This window comes from Malus domestica, chromosome 16 (assembly GCF_042453785.1).
Source record: "Malus domestica chromosome 16, GDT2T_hap1".
In the NCBI taxonomy this organism is placed as follows: Eukaryota; Viridiplantae; Streptophyta; class Magnoliopsida; order Rosales; family Rosaceae; genus Malus; species Malus domestica.
In genome coordinates, this window is record NC_091676.1 from 3,216,985 (window position 1) to 3,229,714 (window position 12,730).

Consider the following 12,730-nt stretch of genomic DNA (forward strand, 5'->3'; position numbering starts at 1 on the left):
CATATTGGCTGATCTTGGCACCTTTTTATGATTTAAAGAATAACTCTAACTATCAACCACCACATCATTTGGTCTACAAAAGATGCTCCAAAAATTTGATATCTCTAGCATAACCAATATAGGATTCTGAATCCTTATATAAAACAATGAAAAATGCTACTCTTACCACATTTTGTAACATCGTTTGAAGAGATTGTTAGCATGACTCACATGTGTTTGTAAGCGCAACCTTTATTAGAGATGGTACAAATGATAGTTCATATATGTGGCAAGTATAGCATTTGCAATACTTAAAAGTCAAAAATAATAAGTAGGTAGACATTATGGAGTAAATTGTAGCTATAGTCCCTTAATTTTAACTCAATTGGAGCAAGGATCCCTCAACTAAAAATCCATTACCATTGGTCAATCAACTCATCAAAACGTGCAGCTATGGTCCCTTAACTAAAAATCCATTACCATTGGTACCTCAAATTTAATTAAATTGGAGAAATGGTCCTTTAACTTTAACCCAATTGTAGCAATGACATTCAAACATAACTCGTTTTGATAAAAAAATTTACGTAGTTGATAAAAATGACCATAATTACACACTTTGATGAGTTAAGGGACCTTAATTTTATAAATGGTTATTTCAACATAATTTATTTTGACAAAATTTTGACGAAATTGATGAAAATGACTATAGCTACACATTTTGATAAGTTGAGGGACCAATAGTAATGAATTTTTAGTCGAGGGATCATTACTCCAATTTAACTAAAGTTGATGAACTATTGCTACAATTTACTCAGACATTATGTGCACCTTGCTATTCACCTATTTGTGATCACAAATTTTTACTGTAAATAAATATCTCATCCATGGCTATAATTTCTTAATCATCAATCTTAAGTAATAAACAAATTGATAAGCCCCACTTTTAGTTATTTCCTGTATGGAGCAGTCACATGAGCATGGATTAATAGCACATTGAGCGGAGAAGAGTTGAGACTGACCCACCTTATAAGGACTAAAATATTCCACCATGTGAGAAGCATGTGATTGTCCCATCAAGAAAATGAATACAAAATGCGACTTCTTGAATTGCAACGTTTAGTAAATTCAATAGTTTTTTACCTTTTTGATGAAAAAAAGAGAGGAGGTGGATTGGGCTTAGATTCAGCCCACTGGGTCAACCCAGGACCTGATCCTTAGCCTTACTTGGCCCAGTTATGTGAGGGTTTGTGGATGATCAATTTGTTCAACTCTTTGTTCCCAAATCCCTTGATGATTCTCGTCACTTATTTTGCGAGTCTACAAAAAATTGTAAAATTTTCCGTTCGAATTTTAGCAATCAAAGATAATTAAAGGACATAAATAAGGGTGTCATTGGCCACTCGGTATTACCTTAGAAGTGAGAAGTCTTAGATTCTAATCTCGTTGATGACGCATTTGATACCAAATTAAGTTGTCAATTATGTGGTTTAGCTGAACTCTCCCTTCCTTTTTTTTCACTTAGAAATGAGAGGTCTTAGATTCGAATCTCGTTGATGGCGTATTTAATACCAAATTAGGTTTTTCATTATATGACTTAGTTGAACTCTCTTCTTCTAACGTAAAAATATCGATGTAATAAAAATAATAAAAATAAAAAAAGTATCTGAAGATTATTATCTGAATACATAATCAGAATGTGCTTTAAACTAATACAAAATCACAAATCGTAACACACAATCCGTAGGGTTAAAAACAAAGGTACAAAAAAGTTTGGTAAGTGGTAAGACAATGTGATACACCATAAAGTCCACCACCACTAACTCTTCCTCTGCTTCCTTTCTGGAAGATTCCACTACCACCATGATTGATCAGTTGGTAAAGTTTTTGACGGTGGCACTGGGCTCGGTGGCCTTGGCAGCCGCCGACGGCTCAACGCTCGGCGTCGGAGCGACAGGCTTACCGGTAAGCTCAACCGGCAAGTCCTTGATCCCCTTCAGGTAAAACGTGTAAAACAGCTTGAAGGGAAACACTATCTGCTTCAACTTGACCTGTCCGTACACTCCCTCGAAGATTCCGGATCCACCGGTCACGGCCAGATACGTGTCTTCGTAGGTCAGATAAGCTCCCTGGACTGAAATGTGGCCGTAGTCTCCGAAGTAGAAGCTGTATATTGCCTCGTACCTGTCTCCTTTTTTCTCGGGGAAGTTTTGGATCAAAACGCACAGGCCTGCTGTGATCCCAAGACGTTTTTCCAAGTTGCCGGAGTAGATCTTGTTGCTGAAAGGGACGAGATCGCCGAGAGTGTTGACTTGTTTCTGGCTCAGTCTTAGGTACGCCGGGCTGCCTCTGTCTCTCTCGTTGATCTCGTACACATGCAGTTCTTGAACTTTTGCTGAAAAAATGAAAACTCTTTCAGTTTTTCTGTAACCTGTTTAAAATCACTTCTGATAGAAGTGCTTTAATTAAAAGCAGGTGAAGTTTTTATTAAAAATCCAAGTATTTCTTAGAAAAGGATTTGGAAATGCTTTCCGAGGAAGCATTTAACCAAAAAACACTTATGATTTTTTTCCGCAAACGGAATCAAAGCACATTTAGGTTTAGCACTTCCCAAACTCCGAACAAGCCAGCCCGAATCGCTTCTGGTTGTCATAAAACGCTTTTAACCAAAAAGCAGTCTCAAACGATGACTAAATTAGAGTTGACCAAAACTAATTACACATAAACACATGACAAATTATGTAAAAGGGCATGATCAGAAAACGGCTGATAGAAAAAGTGCTTACTAGGTCGTGGAGAATCAGAATCAGCTGGTTCCTTCTTGTTCTTGCAGAAGAAAGCTGAGGTGGTGAAGTTGCTGGAGGTTGGGAGGACTTGATTGGTTGATGAGGATTTAAGGGTCGGGAAGGAGTGTGAGAGATTGAAGCCCAACAGTCTCTGAGCTCGAGAAGATGAAGGAGGAGACCTGATGGAGTTGGAGAAATGGAGAGACGAGATCGCTCTGAGAGAACTTGCAGACGCCATGGATGCAGAGGAGATGAAATCTCAGTCTCGGAAGGAGGAAGGTGGATCGGAAGGTAATTGGGAAAGTAGTGGTAGTGGGAAATAAATAGGGAGATGATGGGGGAGATATATATATAATATGAAGGCTTTATTTGTATAAATTTATGTATGGCGTTGAACACGTGGGCTTCTTTTCTGTGTGAAAAGTGGAAGACGGTGGAAAGTGGCCGGCAGGTTATTTTAGAGAAGCGTTTCCCACATGCATTTTTTGGTCGGGGATACAGATTTTGTTGCAGTCCAACAATAACTCAGTTTCCTTGAGCTAAAACCTACGACTTTTCTTTGGACGGACTCCAAACCTTAAGTCTCTTTAAACCCTAACACATCAAACATGAAGAAAATTTTTGGTTAAAGACTTTCATGTCACGATACATGCAAAGACTTTCTATATTGATTGTCGTTTAAGGGTGGGATTTAATTTATACACGACATAAATTTTAAAATTTAATTTGTATCTAATGACGGTCAAGGACGGAACCACCTTAGGGCCGATGCCACCACTGTTTTTTTTTTTTTTTTTTTTTTTTGCAGAAAAAAATGTACTTGCTTGTGATATTAGTAAGGTGTATCGTTAGTTTGCTTGCTTGTGACATTAGCATGAACTTTTCTAGTTGCTACTGCCAACATTGAAAGAACATTTTTGACCATAAAAGTTATGAAGAATCGCGTTAAGGGATATTTTTTATCACTTTGTTATTTGAAGATACCTTAATCATACAGATCTCTGCCTTCGTTTATGATGACAATTAATGTAGTGTAAGCAAAACTATTTCTAAACTTTGCATTTTACGGTTCCATAACCAGTTGCATATTTTGCATTTCCGGCTGGTCAAACACAAGACTTTCCAGGGTTTGACCGGCTGCCTGACCTCGGATGGGAAAATTCTTATGTCCTGAAAACACGTGTTGACAAGGGTCGGTAGTTTTTGGGCTGTGTTTCTGTATTCCGGTACAATGTTGCTGTTTTCTATCCAGCAGCCGGACCACGAACTTTTTCCTGCATTGAATAATTTGGTAAAGGAAAAAAAACGACATTTACCAAATCAATTAGACTTCATGAGAACATTCAGGACACTTGTCATTTATTAAGACAAGTTTCTTTTGGAAAGGGATCCTTTCCCTTCCACCAAATTCATAAATTCAGGTCTTTAAAATTTGATCCAACGACGAAAAACAAAAACCTCCTTTAAAAGTTATAATAATTTTCATCGTTAGATCAAATTTAAAAAACCCAGATTGATGAATTTAGTGGATTTGATGGAAGGGATCCAGAGATGATTATTTTCCGTTTCATTTATCGCATTTCATCATATTTACACAAAAACAAATAATTGAGACATTATTACAAATTTACGTCATTTTTATGTACAGTTGGCTTATTTTTCGAATGATGTGATTTCTTGATTGCATTTCGATATTTATGATTTAAAAATCCATCAAGAATCTTATCTGTAAGTTGCTTCGTGCTTTAAAAAATGGAATTGTTTAGAAAGTGGGTCAAAATCTCATGAGCTTCTTATATGTCACACTTCATAGAATAAGAATAAAGTTCCTCTCCGGATTTGTCCGGTGCCGACAGATTTAAAGATCCAAACTACTCAATTTTGTGTCTACCTCACATAAATAAAGGGTGTGGATCTCTCTCTTTAACGATCCGAGTCTTTGGTTCTTAGATTCCGGACACAAAAATTTAGGGGATGTATTCAATTGAAAATTTGAGAAACTTTAATGGATTTATAAATTCATGGATTTTTTTAGAGTTTAATTGATTTGTAGAGATTCCATTTAAAATTTTGATTCAATTCCCTCGAAATTTCATAAGAAGAGGTGAGATTTGTGAATACTTAACATACACTACGAAATCTCTCCAATCCCTTCTAATTCCTCAAATTTCTCAAATTCTTTAAAATCAATTTCTAATTGAATACACCTGAAATATTATAAACTTCTTTAAAATCCTAATTGTATACACCCAGATTTCTAAGGATTTTGATAAACTATCTTAAAATTCTAGTTGAATACACCTTGAATTTCAAAGAATTACTTAAAATCCTGATTGAATACCCCCTAGATTCATTAAAAGAATTAAAATCCCAATTGAATACACCCCTTAGAGAAAGTCTCAACTCATAGAATAATGCTACTTGAAGAGTTGTCTTGAAAAATTGCTTTTTATTTCATGACCACCACGAGGCTTGTAAACGCAGAATAAAATATGCTAACTATTTTTATGAGACTTTCCAAGCTATCATAATATTTTCATTTTCTTTTAATTATTTACAATTTTAACCTAAAAAAAGAATGAACGAAAGCTGCTTTCTCCTTCTGATATACATTAATTATTAAGCATTTGAGAAAGAACAGGAATGATACCATGTTAACATGTTGTCAAAATTTCAGCACCGGTTCTAGTAATCAGAATGGTATGTTCAAACTGAGCAGCCGGGCCACCGTCCGCGGCCAGAGTCGTCCAATTGTCCGGCCATGTTTTGCACTCGATGCTTCCCATTGTAAGGATGGGTTCTGCACCAAAAGAGAAATCAATTTGTGACATGGATCATAGATCAGAATCCTACCGTCCCATGCTCACACTTAGGATCTAAATTGTTATGGGCACGAGACACCCGCATCATCCTACCCTATATATACCGCGTCGTTTCAGTAAAATTTGTGCATTTTTCGCCATCAAATTTATAAACTTGAAGAAGATAAAGTTGCAGGTATATTGATTTCTGAGTACGGAAAGTACTGCACTCACCAATGGTAAATGTTTGACCTTCAACCATGGAACCAGACTGGTCGTTACCTGTCAAAAAATACACAACAGTTATAAGCAATTCATGTCTCGGGGGTAAAGATAGTAACGAAGGTTTAATATCGAGTAGTCACTTACGGTGATGTAATATCAATGGTTCGGAATGAAATACAGTCCCTACACCATGCCCAACAAAGCGCTCCACAACGCCATAACCATATTTTTCAGCATGCTCACTGAAAATGAACCAAATAAAATCTTAAGAACAAGAGAATACGCAATTCTTTTCGGCTTATAATTGACACTTAAAACATCTAAAAGATGTCTAGAATAAGTTCTTATCAAATATATCACAAGGAGGCGAGGCGGGGCTAACCTAATTCTCTTTCCAATTTTCTTGAAGCTAGCACCGTCCTTACAAACTGCTATGCCTTTTTCCAAGCACTCTTCGGTTACCTGCCACCAAGATAGATTGGTAATGCAAGAATTGGACATCTGGAACAGAATCAAAGCTTAATACGGAATAGATGTAGTATATTCCAAAACAGAAACGAACCTCAGACGGACGTGAATAATAAAAATATGCTTCTACATGTTCAAAACAATCCTGAATAACTATAAGAATGCAACACTATCAAGCAGAAAAAGTTTACCTTCACTAGTCGTTGGATTCGTTCACTGACATCCCCACAAAGAAAGGTCTTTGATGTGTCTCCATGATATCCCTGTCATGAAAGACAGCATGAAATATAATGAATCAGACCATTCATTATTGAATATTAGGAAATGGAACAAACACTCGATGAATGAAAATACCCCACTAATTGCAGCATATCATTCATTATCTAATAAAGGAAATGAAGCTTCAATACCAACCATTTTACGGAATTCACACATTAAACTACAGATAGCTGGTAGACAACTAGTATTTGTAAATGCAGAACTCGAAAGATAAATAATCAGGAAGTTGTGATAAAAGCAAAGTTAAATGAATGACATAAAACATTTCCGGGTGCCGATTTGGTTAGGGAAAGGAAACAAATGAGATTATAAGATGAAAGTAATAAAACCAGGAGCATACATTTAGGTAGACCGTCACATCTATGTTGACAATGTCTCCACTCTGCAATAGATTACTGTTAGTGAGGTATCACATGAACACATTTATGCAAGGAGCAATGTGCAATGTAGCCTTTCAAACCTGTAACTGTCGAGAATCAGGAATTCCATGGCACATGCACTCATTAACTGATGTGCATACACTCTTTGGAAATCCTCCATAGCCAAGTGGTGAGGGATAGGCACCAGCATCAATAATCATCTGGTGCACTGCTTTGTCAATTTCATTAGTTGTTATTGACGGCTGGAAGGATGTAAAAAGATGTTAATATAGGATACCCAAAACTCCGGATGCATAAGATTAAAAAGCCAATTGCAAGAAACAGAAGTTGTACCAAAGGAGTAAGACAAGACATTAAAGAATGTAAGTACACATTTACTTGCTAGTTTTTATAAGAAAAAAAAGGCTGAAACTTCAAGTTCCAAAAACGAAAATGAAACTGCAAACCCAAATTCAGATAGCGGAAAGCCAAACTTTGCTAAAAACCAAAATCTAAAACAGAGACATGCATGGTTCTAGACTTACATCGAGTTGGACTTAGTAACTTCGGAAGTCAATTAAAACTTAAAATCCGTGGAACTCTCAATCTGTCGAATGAATTTTGCAAGCGATAGTTTGGAACCACCGACCATACATATACAAACCTTGGACGCAAATAATATGAGTTTCAAATATCCTATGCAGAAAGAGAGCAACTAAAACAATTTAACACCAACTAGTAGACGGTGACAAGCTTTACCTTAACCAACTTTCCCGCAGACTCTAAGACGCGAGCAGCAAGCTCGCACGCAGCTCGCATATCATCAATGCCCTCAGAACCAGGAACTTGACGTTCACTGGCAATTTCTGGCAACAAAGATGACCCAACATAAGGAGGCCTTGGAATGTGATCGGGAACAGGAAGTTGCGGTGATACCCTTCCACGCCTCAATGGCGGCCTTCTTCCGACCTTTGGCGCAAGCTGCCGACTCTCACGCTCTCTACATATTACTAGATTATCAACTTAACCGAGTGAATTGAAAGGAATTTTCATATATCTTTCTATACCAAATATATGTCAAATTATTGTCACATTTCTACTTTATTTTCGAAATTCCGAAATTGTAACACCAAATAGAAGAAGATAAAGCTTAATTTGATGAATCCGAGGTTTGAACATATTGTAAGACATGGTTGGAACAAACGGAAGCGGCGCGTACCTTTTGATTCTCATGGCCTCCTCCAACCCCGACAGTTTCCGAGCAAACACAACGAGGTTTTTCCGAGAAAACGATTCTTTTCCTGAACATTCAGAACATATAAGGACATACAAAAAAAAAACGCAGCTAAACCAAAAGATTACGAGGAACATTCGCGGAGGAAAAGAAGAGAGACCAGACCAGAGGTGGAGAATGAGAAGCTGAGTGGGGCCCCGGCGAAGATAGTTGACTTCGTTGAACTTAGTAAGACGTGGCCTTGGCCGCCATGAGAGGGAGCTGAGAGTTGCAGACCGCCGGCGACTGCCATTTTCTCTCTGTAACTCTTTTGCTCGTGCAGACAGAGGAAGAGGGAAAAGGGGGAGAGAGTGGATGATAGAATTAGGGGCGTTTCGGGTTGGTTATGAAGAATGGGCTTTTTCAGTATTATTGGGCCTCGACCATGCTGGGGTTGTTATGACAAAAGTTTCTTGAAATTTGGGCCTTTCTTTATGGATCTCATTTTGCAGATCACCCAACACTGCTTTTTGGGCCTTCCGTGAAATTGGGGTCCAACTTAAATTTGACGCTGCAAATGCAAAAGATTATACTACAATGGCATTTTATTTGCTACATAAAAATTGAAATTATTTTTATTTTTGAATTTTTCTCGTTTATTAGAACATAAGTATTGAGATCATTTCAACTTTTACTTTCTGTGCGTTTCTTATGCATGAATATCAATGATATTTACTGATTCAATACAAAAATTTTGCCGGGAACTCATTGATGATTTCGAACATTGAATTATTCTTAAGAAATTTTTCTCTAAATTCGACTACATCTGAATGAATTGATATACCCATTCCATTACAAATTTTTATATTTTCCATCGAAATCAATCAATATTTTCACCTACTTCGATATTTCAAACACTGCTCTTTCTGTATATATATTCTTTATAAATCTTTATCGTTTAGTGTGAAATACATTTTTTTTGGTTCAATTTTCAAAGTCGATTCTACATACTTTTTTAGTTAAATCAAATTTCTCTTTTTTTGTTTTGTTTCGGTTCGATCCGATTCACCAATTTATGTACTACTAGCATGCCCACCCTAAAGGAATCTAAATTTGAAGAAAACGCATTCATATGGAAGGATAGACCAGGCAATGGCAACTGGCATATAAAGTTGATTGACAGGAGGAGAAATTTAAAGGAAACACAGCCAAAAACCAAGAATTTTAGGACCGACGTGCGGGAAGAAAATTTTGGATTTTGGATTTTGGATTTTGGATTAGGATTGCCGACACCAACTGCACTTAGTCAAAAAATGCACAGGCCATGGCCACAACCTCAATTATTATCTCCACAAAAATCATCTGGAAGATGTCAAATATCTGTATGTCATGCCAAAATATGCTGACAGAGAATACTCACGTTAAATTAGGCTCACATCTTTTTTTTCTACTTTATTGATTAAAATCATATTCATTTTCAATTTTTGATCAAGGTCCTTGGGTATTAATAACATCATTAATTATTTGAATAATAAAATATTTTTATTTATAAATATATTCCTTTAGTGTTAAAAATGTTAAAATTAGTATATTTATATTTATGGCTAAAATTTTTATCATATATTTTTATTTTTAGTTTGTACCTATTTTTAATTTGTACCAATTTTCTTTTCATTTTTAATTTGTACCCATTTATTAGTTTCTTTTTGTGCCCATATTTTTTAAAGTTTTATTTGTGTTTGTACCCATGTATATACCGTCACGTGACATTGTATATTTAATCCATGATAGAAAAATTACATATGGTATATTTATGTTTTATGCCTAAACTTTGAATCATATATTTATATGTTGAGTTTGTACCCACTTTTAATTTGCAACATTTTTTTAAAATTTGTAGTATTTTCTTTTTAGTTTTATTTTGTACCCATGTATTAATTTCTTTTAGCGCCTATATTTTTTAAAAATTCATTTGTACTCATAATTTTTTAATCTTTTATCTGTACCCTAATTTATTTATAATGTAGTTATATGTGAAATGTACCAATTTTTTTTAACCTTATGTATACATTATTTTTCCATTTATTATTTCTTATTTTTACATAGTTTTTATCCATTTATTCAATCAAAATGTTTGAATATTTTTGTATTGTAACTGTTTCTAATAGTATTATAATGGAGAATTTTAAATTTATAGGATTACAAATCTCATAAAATATCAAACAATTAATGTCAAAACTATAAAAATATAAATATTAATTGTAATATAATGAGATGTACAAAGTCAAGGGACTTTGATCAAACTTTGAATACCAGGTTTTAGTCAAATAATATTAAGGATTATGTACCGCATCCAAAGTATCCTCTTTGAAAATAACATGGATTAAAGGAGAGGAATTTGTCAAGATCACTATATCATTAGTACCACGCACATCATAGATGGATTAATTCTGAGAAAATCGAGCTATCTGCAGACCACGTAGCCCATGCGACACGCAAACAAAGCATGAATTCCCTGTTCATAATCTATTAACACACCTACTTTTGTGAGAAAATATCACATACAGGCAACCGTGTGTAAGAATCTTTCGTCCCTCAGACTCAGTCTCGTAGTCTCATAGTCTCATAGTGCGGAGTCTCTCGGGCTCACTGTCTGAAGATGATGTAGAAGCTGCATATAGGTTAAATTGGACCATGAAAATGTCACTCTTATTCTTTTCGACAGTGATGGAACATACCGTTTACTACGTCTTCTAGAAGGAAAATATGATCATCAAAAATTGAATTCCACCCATAAAATCAAAAAAGAAAGAAAAAAAAAAGTGGGCAGATTAGGACGTTGGGCTATTAATTCTAATATAAACAAAACTAATCATTTAATCTAGAAGGATCTCAATCGTGATAATATCAATCATGGTATTGTATATTTCTTCACATGATCACATCTTCATCGAAGTTAGGAGGAACCCCATAAAGTACATTTTAACTAAGAGTCCAAGACTACGCATGATAGGAAGTAATGTTATTACTTACAAATTAAGCAGAGCGTTAAAGTGATTGACTGTATTAAGATTTAAGTTATGAATGTGAGAATTCATTATCACCTCATGTTGGGGTCACATTAAACACGCTATGAGTTCACTTTTGATAAGTGCATAAAAAAGTACAATTGCTCATGTGACACGCACACACAATTCACGAATCCTGTATTCATTTCATAGTCTATGAACGGATACAAGCAAGCGTGTATAAGAATCCTTCGTCCCCTTAGTTTCATAGTGTCATAGTCTCTCAGTCTCATGGTCTAAAGATTATTTAGAAGCTGCGTAGTTTAAATTGGACTACGAAAATATCACTCTTCTTTTAGAAAGTGATGGAGCATACCATTTGATACGTTTTCTAGAATGAGAATATTATCATAAAATATTGAATTGCACCCATAATATATAAAATAAAATAAAAAATGTGGCCAGATTGTGATATTGGACTATTAATTTCGGGTTTCCAAGCCTATTGTTTTTTGGCATAAGATTGTTTGGTATGGTTAGAATATTCCTACGACGACTTTTATTTTGTGGTTAGCTATCAAACGTCAAATGGCTATTAAAGATAGACTTCAGTCTTATATTCAATTTTTGATGTTAGATGTGTACTTTGCTTGTCAGATAATGAATGAGTGGAACACATTTTTTATAAGGAAAATTAACGAAAAGTTCTAAAAAAAATTAGTTTTAATGAAAAATGAAAAATGACAAATAAAAGTGTAAGTGAATAGTAATAGAAAAGGTAAAAATGTGGTTTTTCGTTAAAGATGAACAGTACTTGGAATGTTTCGTTAAAACTCCTTTTTTTATTGTCCTTACGATTGTGGAATTTGGAGTAGTTTGAGGGGGCTTCCTTTGGCATGATTTCATTGGATGAGTTTCTTCTTAATGGCGTGAAAAACATCTCTGTAACTTGACAAAGAAGACTTATCAGGCTGTTGTTGTTTACCATCTGTGGAAGGAGAGGAATAATATAATTTTCAAAAACGAGTCCAAGCCCTCATATGATGATCCTCAAATCTATCATATAGATATTATTAGAAGTAAATTGATTTTCATGGACCAAAAGTTTTCTCTAGATAAACTACATATTTTTATGGATTGAAGACTTTCTGGATTAAATGTCCTTCCTTTAAGCTAGCGTACTGTTCTTCTGAGGAATTTCCAAAGTTAACAAAACTAATTAATTAACCAGAAGGATCTCAATCGTGATATATATTATCAATCATGGCATGGTATGTTCCTTCACATAATCACATCTTTATAGAAGTTACGACAAACCACAGAAAGGATTAACTAAAAGTCTAAGACATGTAACTATACAAGCAGGGAAGTAATGTTATTGCTTAAAATCTAAGTGCGGAATTAAAATAATTGGTTATATGGAGATTTAAGTCAACATTCTCGCTTATTACCATCTAAAATACAAATGCTTTGTCATTTGAACTCGTCAAATATTTCTACTAATTAATAAAACATTCATTGTCAACCAAAATCATATGAAATTACCAGTTTAATCATCTAATTAAAATATAACATGAATAAGAAATATGGGGTAGAAATGTAATTTCACACAGTC

General features: G+C 34.9%; 2 protein-coding genes across 3 annotated transcripts; both read right to left on the reverse strand.

The window, feature by feature from the left end:
- Positions 1-1,639: 1,639 nt before the first annotated feature.
- On the reverse strand, positions 1,640-3,413 carry LOC103402724 (allene oxide cyclase, chloroplastic). Its single transcript, XM_008341479.4, has 2 exons — positions 2,763-3,413; positions 1,640-2,371 (listed from the first exon to the last, which is right to left on the reverse strand). Exons 1-2 carry the CDS (start codon positions 2,998-3,000, stop codon positions 1,848-1,850), a joined length of 762 nt encoding a protein of 253 aa, XP_008339701.3. The 5' UTR covers positions 3,001-3,413; the 3' UTR covers positions 1,640-1,847.
- Positions 3,414-3,692: 279 nt separating this feature from the next.
- On the reverse strand, positions 3,693-8,485 carry LOC103402725 (methionine aminopeptidase 1B, chloroplastic). 2 transcript variants are annotated; one of them, XM_008341481.4, is made up of 11 exons: positions 8,294-8,485; positions 8,114-8,195; positions 7,654-7,894; positions 6,996-7,157; positions 6,876-6,917; positions 6,448-6,519; positions 6,171-6,250; positions 5,933-6,030; positions 5,798-5,845; positions 5,413-5,562; positions 3,693-4,036 (listed from the first exon to the last, which is right to left on the reverse strand). In XM_008341481.4, the coding sequence occupies exons 1-10, from the start codon at positions 8,418-8,420 to the stop codon at positions 5,417-5,419; spliced, it is 1,098 nt and encodes a 365-aa protein (XP_008339703.3). In that variant the 5' UTR covers positions 8,421-8,485; the 3' UTR covers positions 3,693-4,036; positions 5,413-5,416. The 2 variants fall into 2 exon arrangements, with proteins under 2 accessions (XP_008339703.3, XP_008339702.3); XM_008341480.4 differs by lacking the exon at positions 3,693-4,036 and having other exon boundaries at positions 5,286-5,562.
- Between the last annotated feature and the right edge of the window lie 4,245 nt (positions 8,486-12,730).

Excerpts from the sequence above, each read along its gene's own strand:
- LOC103402724 (XM_008341479.4), bottom strand. The coding sequence starts at position 3,000 with ATGGCGTCTGCAAGTTCTCTCAGAGCGATCTCGTCTCTCCATTTCTCC. Across the intron at positions 2,372-2,762 it reads TTCTGATTCTCCACGACCTA|CAAAAGTTCAAGAACTGCAT; the intron begins GTAAGCACTTTT and ends TCATTTTTTCAG.
- LOC103402725 (XM_008341481.4), bottom strand. The coding sequence starts at position 8,420 with ATGGCAGTCGCCGGCGGTCTGCAACTCTCAGCTCCCTCTCATGGCGGC. Across the intron at positions 7,158-7,653 it reads CTGCGGGAAAGTTGGTTAAG|CCGTCAATAACAACTAATGA; the intron begins GTAAAGCTTGTC and ends ACATCCTTCCAG. Across the intron at positions 6,520-6,875 it reads ATGTGACGGTCTACCTAAAT|GGATATCATGGAGACACATC; the intron begins GTATGCTCCTGG and ends CTTTCATGACAG.